Source organism: Cucumis melo, chromosome 5 (genome assembly GCF_025177605.1).
Source record: "Cucumis melo cultivar AY chromosome 5, USDA_Cmelo_AY_1.0, whole genome shotgun sequence".
Lineage (NCBI taxonomy): Eukaryota > Viridiplantae > Streptophyta > Magnoliopsida > Cucurbitales > Cucurbitaceae > Cucumis > Cucumis melo.
The window spans coordinates 11,676,857-11,690,990 of NC_066861.1; the positions used below are offsets into that span (position 1 = coordinate 11,676,857).

Sequence of the window (14,134 nt, forward strand, 5' to 3'; positions counted from 1 at the left end):
TGACTTTGGAATGATGTATTCCTATGATATAACTCCCACTCTCTTTGGATATTGTGATGCTGACTGGGCAGGTTCAGCTGATGATCGTAAAAGTACATCTGGAGGTTGCTTCTTTTTAGGAAACAATTTAATCTCTTCGTTAAGTAAGAAGCAAAATCGTGTTTCTTTATCTATAGTTGAAGCTGAATATATAGCTGCAGGTAGTGGTTGTACACAATTGATTTGGATGAAAAACATGTTGCATGAATATTGCTTTGATCAGGACACTATGAGGTTGTATTGTGACAATATGAGTGCAATTGATATATCTAAGAATCTCATTCAACATAGTGAACTAAGCATATTGATATAAGACACCACTTTATTCGAGAACTAGTTGAAGACAAAGTAATCAAGCTTGATCATATTCGTTCAAATTTACAATTAGTCGATATCTTCACTAATCCCCTGTATGCTAGCTCATTCGAAGATTTATGTACTGGTTTAGGTGTGTTTCGCACTTCACTTCGTGATGAGCAATAAAGACGATGCATGTCTCCACGTTTCAAACATTTAAAGTTGTCAGTGCTGTTTTCGGAGTAAATGGAGGTCTTTTCAGCTGATGGAGTTCTTCTTTTCATTAATGGATGTTTAATTTCAGAATATTTGAATTTTATTTTGGCTATTTAAACTAAGATCATCTTAAGTCGTTACACATTCTGAAGTTGATACATCAGTTGAAAATTTTCATCGGTTACTTGAATCGTATTCATCATGGTGAATATTCGCAAAAGGTCTTATGTGCCTAAGCAGTCTGAAGATGCACCTAATGCCATCACTTCTTGGCCTTCTCCAGTACATCATGTAAGGGTCAAAGGTCGCTGTTTCAAAAGCACTCCTCCCCAGAGACCCTATCGACTTCAATCTTAGAAAGTGCAGGGAGAGACCACCAGTAGGTTGCAGGAGTCTTTATGTTCTGAGGCGGTGCTTGAAGTCAGGGAGTTTGCTGCTCCTGTTTCTCCTGTTGTGCATGCACATCGAGCTTCTGAGGCCACTGTATCGGATATGGATTCAGATGATTAGGATAATGTTCTGTTAATCCATTCGTTAAAGAAACCCTCAGAGCCAGTTACAGTCAAGAGGCTCCCTTCTGATCCCCCAGGTTCCATTCACTCTCAAGAGAGCTCATGAACCGAATGGGCATTCATTCCAACTCCAGGAGACCCTTGATGCTCACCAGCTATACCTTTAGGTCATTCTCCCTCTGTTCATCCTTCTCGATCGAAACTACCTACTTCGCAACCGGATGCCGTGCCTGCACACATTTCTAAAATTGCTACTGCTGCACGTGAGGAACAGACTGATGGTTCTCAAAATGATGATCAATGTGCTTCTTTTAACCAGACTGAGATACCTCCTGAAGACATTCCTCCTTCTACTGATGATCCCATTGCACCATCTTCTGAAGGAAGGCCAGAGTATCCTAAAGGTCCTAAACCCCCAAAAAGAAAAACTCAACAGGCTAGGAAAATTGTTACCACAAAAACTGACAGAAAGAAAATCTCTGTAAATGTTCCATCTGTTCCCATTGATGGAATTTCTTTTCATCACGAGGAAAGCGTTCAATGCTGGAAGTTTGTGATGCAGAGGAGAATTGTCGATGAGGTAAATATATCTGACAAACACCAATCCTGCATGAGTATCATGGACCTTATTCATAAGGCTGGTTTGGAAAAAACTATCTCGAATGTTGGTCCTTTTTATCCCCAGTTAATTAGAGAATTTATTGTCAATCTGCCTGATGAGTTTACTGATCCGAGTAGTGCTGGCTATCAGACGGTGCACATTACAGGGTTCAAATTTGTGATTTCATCTGATGTGATAAATGGCTTTCTTGGAAATACTGTTGATATTGACTCCTCTCCATCATGTCCTACTACTGAGGTTCTAGCTACTGTCTTATTTGGAGGGACCTTGTCGACATGGCCTGTGAAAGAAATCCCTGCAGCTACTCTCAACGTCAACGATGCCATTCTGCATAAAATTGACATTGCCAATTGGTTCCCTTCCTCACATGCCTCAAGCATATCTGCTACCTTAGGTACATTCTTGTATCAAATTTGTAATGATGATAAAGTAGATACGGGTGCCTTCATTTACAATCACCTGTTGAGGCATGTTGGGTCGTTTGGGGTCAAGGTTCCAATTTCTTTTCCGAGGTTGCTCTCTAGTCTGCTACTTCACCTAAATGAAGCGGTGCTTACTGCATCTAATGCTTCTGGACCTGAACCTAAGACAATTGCACTTAGCTACAGACTCTTCCAAGGCAGTCATGTGCCTGATATTGACCATGATGTGCATCCAACTTGGGGCCCACGTATCTTTGACACTATTGACTGGGATGACTCTGCTGAAGGCTTCTGTGTGGATCGTGAGTTAGCTACACGCACTATTAATTCCTTGACTGCTGAATCTCGTGCTCTAACTAACTTCATCACTTTGTTGTCTGAACGTTGATTAGAGGTTGATGCTCTCATTCGACATTTGAAGTCTTCGACACCATCTACTAGTCGTCAGCAGCCACCATCTGGTTAATGTCATTACTTTTCAGGTTCAAAGGGGGAGTGAATGTACTGAGGGAAATATTTTGGGATGTTTTTTGTTTTTGATGGTTTTGGGCAAAAATGGATAATGTTCAATATTCTGGCCCTATTCTTTTGGTGACTGTAGTTTTCTTTTGTGACAGATGTAGTTTGATAAAATCATCTTTTGTCTCCTAAATTGAAATATCTTCTGAATGGAATGACATCTGTCTTACTAAGAACTGACGGCTGGGAATGAATGAAATGACTCTGTGGTACTGCTGTAGTTGAACCAGAAAAGAAATTCCTTTTAGACAAAAGTGGGAGTTTGTTAAAGTGTAGTTTGTCTAAAAGAATATCTTTTAAATTAAAAGAGAAGATATATTTAAGAGAAGATAATCAATGAATATTTGATTCTCTTATATTTATGGAATCCCTCTATTTATCCCCAAGATATAAAATAAGTTCCTCTTCTTTATGGATCTTATATTTTTAGAAGATACAAGTTGGGTTATATATGTTATCTGAAGAGGATTGAAACGTGTGCAAAAAAGATAGAGAAAAAAAAAGCCTTGGGTGCTGATTACGAAAACTGGTCTTTCGATTGGCGATTGAAGCGGCTGCGACTGAAACAAAAGGTAGTTTATAACTTCTGAAGCAACATGACTACCTAAAGTAGAGTTTTGAGGATGAGTAATATACAGAATGAGACTATGGTTAGTTTGATTAATGACTGAGTCATGCATACATTCACGGGGAGCCTGACCATTAGATGCTGTCGACGAGAGTCTTCTTTATTCCAGGGGGAGCCTGGAGTCTGATGTTAATTCACAAGTCGTATAGTTATAGTATTGAGATGTATACTAAAGCTATATTGATGTTTTGATGTTTGTGGTGACTATTAATAAAATTACTCATCTAAGCTATGGGCAGCTCCACAAACGTAGGCATTATTGGCCGAACTGGGTTACCAAAGTCTAATGTGTTATTCTGTTCTACTGTCTCACTAGTTATTTCGCATATTATTAGTTGCAGTCAGAACTGAAGGGTCCTTGATTATTTTTTTTACTGTTTTCAAGGCTTCATGCCATCTTTCAGTATAAGCTAGCAAGTAGTCCGGGAGCACTAAAGATGATGCTTAAGAAGTCTAACTTTAAGAAATAAAACCATATTCCACATATTTCTCAAAATTTTTCAGATTCACAGCATGAAATTAAAGTGATCACAACTCTTCCAATACTTAATCAAAATGAGTGTTCTTTATGCCCAAATCTTCATTTTGGAAGTTATAAGTGATTTATTGGAAAAGATTTAATTGATTAAATTAATTGAGGATTTAAGTTAATTTGAGACTTTGGAGGGAAAAGTTAGTTTTGGTGGAATTGGATTTAATTGAGTATATATATATGGATATATATATTTAATTAATAATTTGAAAAAGTGAAGTTAATTATATGATGGAATATAATTATATATATTTGGAAAAAAAAGATAATCCATGAGGAAAGAGATGGTTGATTTGATTGAACAAGGAAAGATATATATTTATAATTGTTTAAATAAATATATATGTTTATTGTAGATTTTGGTGAGAGAAAAATAATAATAATAAAGAAGTATTATTATTATTATTAATGATTATAAATGCCTAAGATTTTATGTATTTAAGGCATTTATTGAGAAGAGATAATGGGAATAAAGATATATGTATATTTTTTGGTATTATATCTATATATCCTAAAAGGAAAAGAAAATAATAATAATATGTATCAGTGTTTCAACATTCTGTTTTTAATAAAAATGTAGTTTCCCTCCTTTCAAAAAGTGTCTCTTGTCATTGTTTCTTTTTAGTAATGACCTCAGCTTAGTATAAAGAGTTGGGTCGTTACAAATTTGTTCAAGCTTTCTTCATAAAATTTGTTCAAAAATGAATTAGCTTTTAGTAAATTTAAACCCTACCTCTTAATTCTTTTTTGTGTAGCTCAAACCTATCAAAACACCAGAGGTGGTTTGTGTTTACCATTCTTCTGCCATAGCTATCATTTTTCCAAGGTTCTCTTCTTCCCCTTCTGCCTCAATTTTACAAAACCATCCTTCTTCTTCCTTGCTCAGCTGCTGGTGCATGTGTTTTACTTTCCCTTGAGAGGAGACGGTGGAAATGGGAAAAGAAATGATGAAAATGGAGAAATGAACTTAATTTACCTTTTTCTTAACTTAAGAAATCTCTCTTCTTTCTTTTCTTTTAGTTTTTTTTTTCAATAGCTAAAATCCAAAATGACATAGGAAAGACTTGAGTTTACACTTGTCGGATGCTAACTTTTCAGCTCCTTGCTCAATCTGTCCTTTAACATCCTCATATTTATGTCTTAGAATGTTATATTCATCTTTCCAAATTGCAAAATCTTCTAACACTTCTTTATGCTCATTCTTCAATCGAGCATGATTTTCTCTTACCACCTCTCTCGCATTGCGACAAATCAACAACTGGTTTTCAAAACATGTTTAGCCTTATGTAGAAGTGCATTTTTGTGCTCTTCTTCAATAAGTCGTATTTTATATTATTTATTCAAATGCTTTAAAGTCTCAATTTATGCGGTGATTTTTTGATTTGATGTCGCTTACTCATCTAATGCACTTTGAAAATCTACAGCAATCTTGCTCACTCTTTCCAACTCCAACTCCCTTTTAAGATGTCGTTTTGCTTCTTCCAATTGCCTCTGAGAAGCTATAGCCTGTTGTACCCATTGCTTGACTTCTTCCCTTAACCCCTCATTCTCTGTTGCAAGGACATGGTTTATCTCTCTTAATCGTTTCAAGTTCTTTTCCTGATCATCATGATTTATGATAAAAACATTGTTGGGATCCAATGATTGATGAGCAATAGCGAATTCAACCATGTTTCTAGCAGCTCTCCACATGTAGTACTAATTTGTAGTACCTTTGCGGTGTTGTAGACTCTTCATTCTACTTACAACCTTCCATGCTTCTACTACTTCTTACACCTTGACAACCATCTCGTAAGCCTCCTACAAAAAATCCCAATCTTCCAACATCACATAATATGTGGGTGAATCTGTTAAGATCTCGAAATACAGCTTGGACAACATTGAAATCTTGTTAGATGATGTTTTTCTTCGATCATATATGTCGTTAAGAGAAAGAAGCAAGGTCAATAGTGTCAATAAGCAATTAAGAGAAGTGTAGACTATTGTACTCTAATGGACTTGCAATGTGAAACTCGAATGAACTTAAGCAGAAGACCTAAAACATAAAGCTAGAAGGTCGAGCAAAGTTGGAATGGCGGTGAACCAATGATGCTTGAATTGGAGCTCATATGGGTTGTTAAACGCTTGCATGATGGTAAGGAGAGGAAGAGGAAGAAAGAGGTTTAAGAGGAGTTGAATGATAAACTAATGGATATGCAATGTTCAAATTTATACAATTATTAGTTTAATTGAGATTTAAATTGATACAGCCCACGAAGTTAAGGATTTAAATTAATACAATTATTATTTTAAGATTTAAATTCATTACAACCTACTAAATAAACAATCAAATCCAAGCACAGACTTACCAAATATATAGGTTGAATAATCTCCTAATCAGAAATTTGATGTGGTATTAATAAAATACCAACAAAAAGATATATCATTTTGTATATGTATATTATAGTTTATAAAGAGTATTAACCTATAATTTAAATAAATACTGATGTGTAACCTAAACTTACGTACTCTTTCCCTAATTTATTGTTTTCTAACCATCTTTATTAGTACATAACTTGAAAAAAAAAAGACAAAACAAATGGAAAAAGAATACTATTGAGTTGGGATGTAAAAATTAAACTTATGCAGTTAAACATAACAATCATTCTGCAAATTGTTTTACAACTTAGTTTTTCTTTTATTAATTGTGGGATGTCAATACCAACATGTAGTTACTTAATGTGCTTTTTCACCAATTGAATAAACAATTGCGGGTCCTATTTCTAAAATTAAAGTTGCACAACGGTCATAAAATTACCATTAACCATTTAAAAAAAGATTTATATTCCTTTATTCCCATATATATGTCTGTGTAATCTTTCAAATTATTCAATTGTATCCAACAACAAAAGAAAAGCATAAGACTTTTGGGCATTACTTATCTTTCTCTGCCAATCTGAAAGCAAAATGGATTCCTTGTTGGCACTTGTATTCTTGGTTTTACAAATACTTTTCATTAAGCTATATGCTGATGAAGAATTAATCTCACTATTGCCAGAAACAACAGTGACAACTATTAATAAAATGGTTGCCCAGTGATAGGGGTTCACTGTAGATCAAAGGACGATGACTTGGGAGTCCATATCATAGAGTCTGAACGTAGTTACTCCTTTAACTTTAGACCTAATATTTGGGGCACAACACAATTTACTTGCAACTTTCAATTTGTGCAAGGCGAGATACACAACTTCACCATCTACAACTTTCACAGGGATATAAATCGTTGCACAAGTTGCACATGGGAAATTTATCGAGATGGCCCTTGTTTGATACACCCAAAAGACACTGGAACTTATAATATGTGCTTTCCTTAGAACTAGAAAAGATATTTAAAAATTAAATAGTAATGCATGGTTTAGCTAGAGCATGCCATTGCATAAACTTTCAAATGTTATTATATAAAATAAAACATACTCAAAGGGATTAAGAAAAGTCTCATGTTTCTTTTATATCTCTCATACAAGTTGTAATCAAATTTAACAGTGTTAATTAAACTCTTGTATGTGCGTTTTTATACATGGTTTCTAAACTTTTAAACATTTCTTTAATTGAGGAACAAACTAATCATTTGTTTGAAATAATTTATATGATGCTAAATGTGCAGATTGAAGGAAAAACATTAATTGCATCCGTTGAGATCTACAACACTTTTAAATTTTGAGGAATCTATTAGCTATGAAACTTAAAAGTTTTAAACTTTTTGTTGGAATGTTTTGAACTCGTTTTTAAAGAGATGTTTCTTGATGTGCAACGCCCATCAAGATAAAATTTCCTTCATAGCCAATACCCATAAAGAAAAACATTTTAAAAAATATGGGCCCCTCAAGTTAAACCTTTCTTAATGGCCATGAACCATGAACTAAAATATCAATTTGTTTTTCAAATTATTTAAAAAGAGCCAAACTATTTCCCATTGTTCTTCAAACTGTTTCTTGATAGGCGTTGTCGATCAGGATATATTTTTCGAGATAGCCAATACCCAACAAGGAAACCATTTTAAAATAATTGGACCCATCAAGGAAAACCTTTCTTGATCGCCAAGAACCATAAAGTAAAATATCAGTTTATTTTTTAAATTATTTCAAAAATGCCAAGTATTATTTTTCAATTATTTTTCAAATTATTTGTAACGCCCCAAAATTTCGAGGTAAATTTTATCTTATGTTAGTTTTCGGGATTTAAAATTCTTTCGGTGTTAATTTTTGTCAGTTTAGAAGAAGAAAGAAAAAGAAATTGAAGTGTATGATTTTTTTTTATATAATATAGTATAAATTAATATAATAATAATATAATATAAATTATATTATTATTATTATTAATTGTATTATTATTATTATTATTTAATTGAAATTATATGACAATAGCATATTTTTTCTCAACATTTTTGCTCTCTACCAAAAACGCGAAAGTCTAGGCTGTCTCCACTTATATCATGCATAAATTCATTATTTTTATAATTTTATACAGAATTAGAATCTAGACTCTATTACGAACTCAATGCAATGAAAAACACTTAAAAAAAAGTCCGAACAAACAAAATCGGGTAAATCGAAGATCGAAGACCAATTGGTAAATAACAAAAAAGATTCAATACTTCCACGTGCTTAAACACCTCAAGGTCGTGGGTTCGAATCCCAGTCGAGCATATTCCTTTATTCCCCATTTTCGAAAGACTTCACATGCGCACCTTCTCCACTCTTCAGCCAATCTACGCATGCCACATGTCATTTTTTCCTCACGCGGGCGCCTTTGATGTCCTGTGTTCGAATCTCATAGCCTGCATGATTTTTTCTCACATATTTTCAATGGCAATCTTGTAAATATATAACAACTTTCCGAAAATTCTCTCTTTCTGTCAAATTGAGCACGCCTGGCCCTGAAGTTATGAGTTTGAAACCCATGAAGCAGTTATTTTCATTTCTTTTCTATATATAACTCATTTTTTCTGTAAATCTTTATCAAAATTTTCAGTTATGTTTGATCCATTCATAAATCCAACTCCATTTTTCACCCAAATTCTCTTTAAATATCATTTTTTAGAACTCTCCCATTCATTTTTTCTCTAAAAAATATTCCATCAATCTTTTATTCCAATAGAGGGGTAATCTTTTAAGAGGTAAGAGGATCATGGTTATTCCATTTATTTGATAGTTTCTTCCATTTTTATTTTAATTTATCATGTTGATTCTTTAATTTTTGTTCAAAAACGAATTCAATTCCATGTGATCTCTATGAAACAATCTTCTAATTTGCTCTTGATTGTTTAATTAGCATGCAAGATATGTTTTGTTTATAAAATTAAAGTGCAAAATTCAAATGATTATCTTTGTCTACAAGAAATATTTTTTGATCCAATGGAGGGGTAATGTTATAAGAAGTTGTAGATACACCATTTTGTCATCTATTTATTATTTTATTTTATTTATTTACTTTATTTTATTTTATTTTAAAAGTTGGATTTGAATTTAATTTTTTTTTAAAAAAAAAATGAATATCAGTCTCTTCCCTATTTTCTTTTAACTAACCCAATTTTCTCTCTCACTCCACCTTCTCCACTATAAGAACAAAGCAGGATTTTTTTGGAGGGTACCTTTGAGATCAATTAGAAGGGTCAGCTAAGGAAACTATTCTGTCAAATGTAACTTTTTTTTTAAATTTCCTCTCTTTCCCTTCCCTTTTGAGGATTGAAAAATTATAAGATGTAGTTTTTCAAAAAAAAAATTTTGTTGCAATTTCGTTAATTAATTTTAAGGTGACTTTAATTTTGTTAGGGTTAGACCTGTTAAGCTTAGGCCAATTGGGTTTATTGTGCTTTTATTGTTTGCTTTTATTGTTAGTTCAAATTTAGGTCAATTGAATTTATTGTTGTTTAGGTCAATTAATTTCAATGCTTCAAATTTGTTAGATTTAGGTCATTTGAGCTTTTAATTTTGTTAGTTTAAGGGCAATTGAATTTATGACTGCTTCAAATTTAGTAGATTTAGGCTAATTGATTCAAATTTGTTAGATTTAAGCCATTTTATTCTATATTCTTTCAATTTGTTATGTTTAAGCCAATTGATTTAATTTGGCTATTGTTAATTTTTTGGTTTAGTATTTATTAATTGATTAGACTCGTAAAAGACAAATAGTTTGTTACGTTTGATATTTATTATTTCCCAACTTGTATATTATATTAGATATATTATTTTATATTATTTCCAATATATTATTTTATATTATTTTCAATATATTATTTTATATTATTTTCAATATATTATTTTATATTATTTTCAATATATTATTTTATATTATTTCCAATATATTTATTCTCAATCTGTATATTATTTCCAATATAGTATTTCTCAACCTGTATTATTTGTTAATTATATTGTTTGCTGTATTATTTGTCAAATCATTTGTCAACCTGTATTATTTTCCAACCTATATTTGTCATATTTCACATTGTTTTGCTAATATTATTATTATTTATTATTATTTTATTTTATTTTTATTATTATTATTTATTTTTTAATTTCTATAATTACAAAATGTATGAAAAATTCATTTGGTTTTTGCCATATGGATATAAAAATTTGGATGAAAAGGAATAATGTTCATTTATGGATTTTATGGTTCTTGGCTTGCAAATAATATATTACATTTTTCAATTAGTAAAAAAATTTCATTTTTCCTCACTTAGATGACTTTTTTTGCTTTTTCAAACTTCTATCAATCTATGAAGTATCATGCCATGTAAGTTTCATTATCATCTAATTTTGACATTTGCGAATAGTGATAGACTAAATTTAAAACTATAAGAAGATAAGATACAAAACTAGGACTTCTCAATTTAAGCCATTAAAGATTTGCTTATGTGTTGAATGTCAATGATGATGTTTTCTTGTTTTATGGTTCCCAGGAAAAAACAATGATTATTTAGATCAATATATTATTTACTCGATTTTTTGGGTTGAATTTGATAGAAGAGGAACTACAAGAGATCTTTGATAGCAACACTTCCCAATCTTCATGGTAAGAAAGTTTTGAAACTTACTTATTTTGCAACTGGATTTTATATATTATTTGAATTTTTGAAGTAATTTGCAACTGGATTTTATATATTATTTGAATTTTTGGAGTAATGTAAAATTTTAAAGTTTTTGTTATTTGTTACATTGTTTGTTGTTTTCTCATAACATTGGTTGCAACTTTTGTTCTTGGAATAACTTTGAAAATTATGTTAACTTAATTTATCATGAACTCCGTTAGGAATCAAATAATGAGTTAATATATTGCATAGGAAATAATAATTGTATAACTTACGTAGTTTCCTATTCATTATTAGGGCTTACGAACTTGCAAGAAAGAAAAAGCCTCTATGGAGGGTAATCAAGATATGGGGGTGGAGATTTAGTAAAAGAAAGAGGTAAGTGTGCTTTATATTTTGTAACGTAACTTAACTATTTTATTTTAGGAATCATGTTAACATGTATTTAGGAATATTGCTTTGACTATCCTACAGTGGTAGCCATTGAAAATCTATTTTGTGCGATCCGCTTAGACGTATGTTTTAGGAATCATGTTGACACGTACTTAGGAACTTAATACTTTGTTGTGTTAACTATTCTGTAGTTATGGTAGTCATTGAAAAGCTATTTTGTTCAATCCGCTTATACATATGTTATAGGAATCATGTTGTTTTGTATTTACTTTGGAGGAGGGGGCCTAAGGGTAAGTTTATGCTAAGTTTCAATTTGATGCAAACTAGAACATTGTTTGGACTGTAAAGATTGAATCAAAACTTACATTTGCAACATTTATATACTATGCTTATGCTTATGCTTATATAGTCGGTGTTTTTTTTTAATCTTTTGCATTCCTTATGGGTCTTTTATTAAAAACCTTGGTTGTATGAACTTTGGACGCTTATTTTGAAAAATTTATTGGTCTGCTTATTAAGAAGGTGATTTTTGTTTGGCATGTACTTAATGTTTATGCTTATGCTTATGCTTATGCATTTTCTGTAATGAATGTTGGCTAAGGTTCATTTTCTTCAAATTTGCAGGTAGTTGAAGAATTCACAGACCATGGTATCGATCAAGTTCTCATTTATGCGTCAGTTTGATTAGATTAGGTCACACATACATGTAATATTACAGTAAATTTATCTTTTGGATTATTGTAAAATTTTTACCGATAATGTAAGTTATATTTTTTTATTATCAATATAAATATCTTTCCAAACATATGTGGGTAATGCTCAAATTTAGTATTTAATTGTTTTGAAAGAAGAAATATATGATAGAAAAATATGTGTTGCAAAAATGAAGAATAATGACACCAAACATGTTTCGACATATAAGCTTTTATTAAACAGAAACAATGTCGTTAAAGCACATTTCTTGACAACAATTTTGTGTAACGAAATATTTACAACGACAATATATTAGTGTCGAGTTATATTGAAAGGTGACACACTCAAAATGTCGTTATAAGAGTATTAATGATAATATATTGGTGTCGAGTGATAGATAATGGTGACACATTTAAATTGTCAATGTAATAGTATTAATGACAATATATTTGTGTCGAGTGACAGATTACGGTGACACATTTAAAGTGTCAATATAAGGGTATTAATGACAATATATTTGTGTCAAGGTATAGATAACGGTGACATATTTAAAGCGTCAATATAAGATTATTAATGACAATAAATTCGTGTCGAGGTAATAGATAACGGTGACACATTTAATACGTCAATTTAAGAGTATTAATGACAATATATTAGTGTCAAGGTATAGATAACGGTGACACATGATTTGCGTCAATATAAGAGTATTGATGACAATATATTGCTGTCGAGTTATAGATATCGTTGACATATTTATTGCGTCAAGGTAAAGGTATTAATGACACAATTTTGGTGTCATCTAAGCATATTTAATGACATGTTTTTCAAAGTGTCGTTAAATAGCTTTTCTTGACAGTGGCTTCAATGACGCGATAATTGTGTCGTTGAAAGTCTTTATGACACAAAACTAGCATCGTTAAAACCCATATTTGTAGTAGTGCCTTGACTAAAGTTAATGGGAAAATCAAACATTTTGTTGGATAATCCCACTAACTCTTAGTGGGGTATGACACCAAGCCAACTAACAGATAATGAAATGATGATTAATTCCACCTAATGTTAGTGGAATGCTAGGCGTTGAGATTTAATAAACCAATTTCATGTAATTTTGCATGTAATTAGTTTATTTAAAGGGTATTTTTCAACTTGGAAAAGATTTTTGCAATTTTTGTAATTTTGAATTCCAAGCAAACCTATGCTCTCAAATCTCAAATTTCCATCTCTTTCTTTAACTCTTTCACTTAACAAGTCCCACAACCCGGTTCTTAGTCCGGAGAATAGTGGACTAACACTAATGGTGGTCCCGATTTGTGATCGTAAAGAGATTTAGAGAAGTCGGGAGAAGCTACAGAGGTATGGTTTTTTTTTCTAAACCCTAATTAGTGTAATTAGGGCTTTTTCTCTTAAGTATGTTAACATCGAAATTAGTTTAGATGCATCTAGGATAAAATGTCAATCCTTAATTTCGCTACGTTAGTAGGCTATCCATCAGTATTATAATATAAAGTTTGTACTTTAATTAAACATTATAATATAAATTTTGTTTTCGATATCATTCAATGAGAGAATAAAATATTTTAATAAGTTAAAATATTAATGTAACAACCCAACTTTTCCGGACTAAACTCAGGTCACTACCAAACACCAAAACTCATCTATTCAACGTAAAATTTAAAACGGACCCGATACGATTCATTAAAACAGTATAAACCTTACAAAAGACAGTTTCGGGCCCTATTTTAAATAATTCAAAAAGAAAAACACCAAATAAAATGTCAAGTCACCAGTCCAAAAATCATAAACAAAATATTCTGACAAAATACATAGCGGAAGCGAAAGAAAAACGGACGCGTCCATATGGCCTTCACGTGCACGCATCCTTCCTGCCTCTCGTCGGTCTGCCCCTCGCTGTTCCCCTACCTGAAAAGTTAAAGAAAGGAAAGGGTGAGTATAAATATACCCAGTAAGGGACCCACTACTGGGCCCGTTAGGGAACAACAGTTAACTTCCTATCCGGGGGGTACCCTACATAACAGTCTAGTGGTTCCGTGGAACGCACATATCAGTCTAGTGCTCCCGAAGGATGCACATATCAGTCTAGTGCTCCCGAAGGATGCACATATCAGTCTAGTGCTCCCGAAGGATGCACATATCAGTCTAGTGCTCCCGGAGGATACACATATCAGTCTAGT

General features: G+C 32.1%; 1 protein-coding gene across 1 annotated transcript; it reads left to right on the forward strand.

The window, feature by feature from the left end:
* Nucleotides 1–753: 753 nt before the first annotated feature.
* On the forward strand, nt 754–2,496 carry LOC103496990 (uncharacterized). Its single transcript, XM_008459042.2, has 4 exons — nt 754–834; nt 919–1,035; nt 1,093–1,141; nt 1,232–2,496. The coding sequence occupies exons 1-4, from the start codon at nt 754–756 to the stop codon at nt 2,494–2,496; spliced, it is 1,512 nt and encodes a 503-aa protein (XP_008457264.2).
* Nucleotides 2,497–14,134: the final 11,638 nt, after the last annotated feature.

Excerpts from the sequence above, each read along its gene's own strand:
- LOC103496990 (XM_008459042.2), top strand. The coding sequence starts at position 754 with ATGGTGAATATTCGCAAAAGGTCTTATGTGCCTAAGCAGTCTGAAGAT. Across the intron at positions 835-918 it reads TCACTTCTTGGCCTTCTCCA|GGAGAGACCACCAGTAGGTT; the intron begins GTACATCATGTA and ends TAGAAAGTGCAG. Across the intron at positions 1,036-1,092 it reads ATCGAGCTTCTGAGGCCACT|AAACCCTCAGAGCCAGTTAC; the intron begins GTATCGGATATG and ends CATTCGTTAAAG.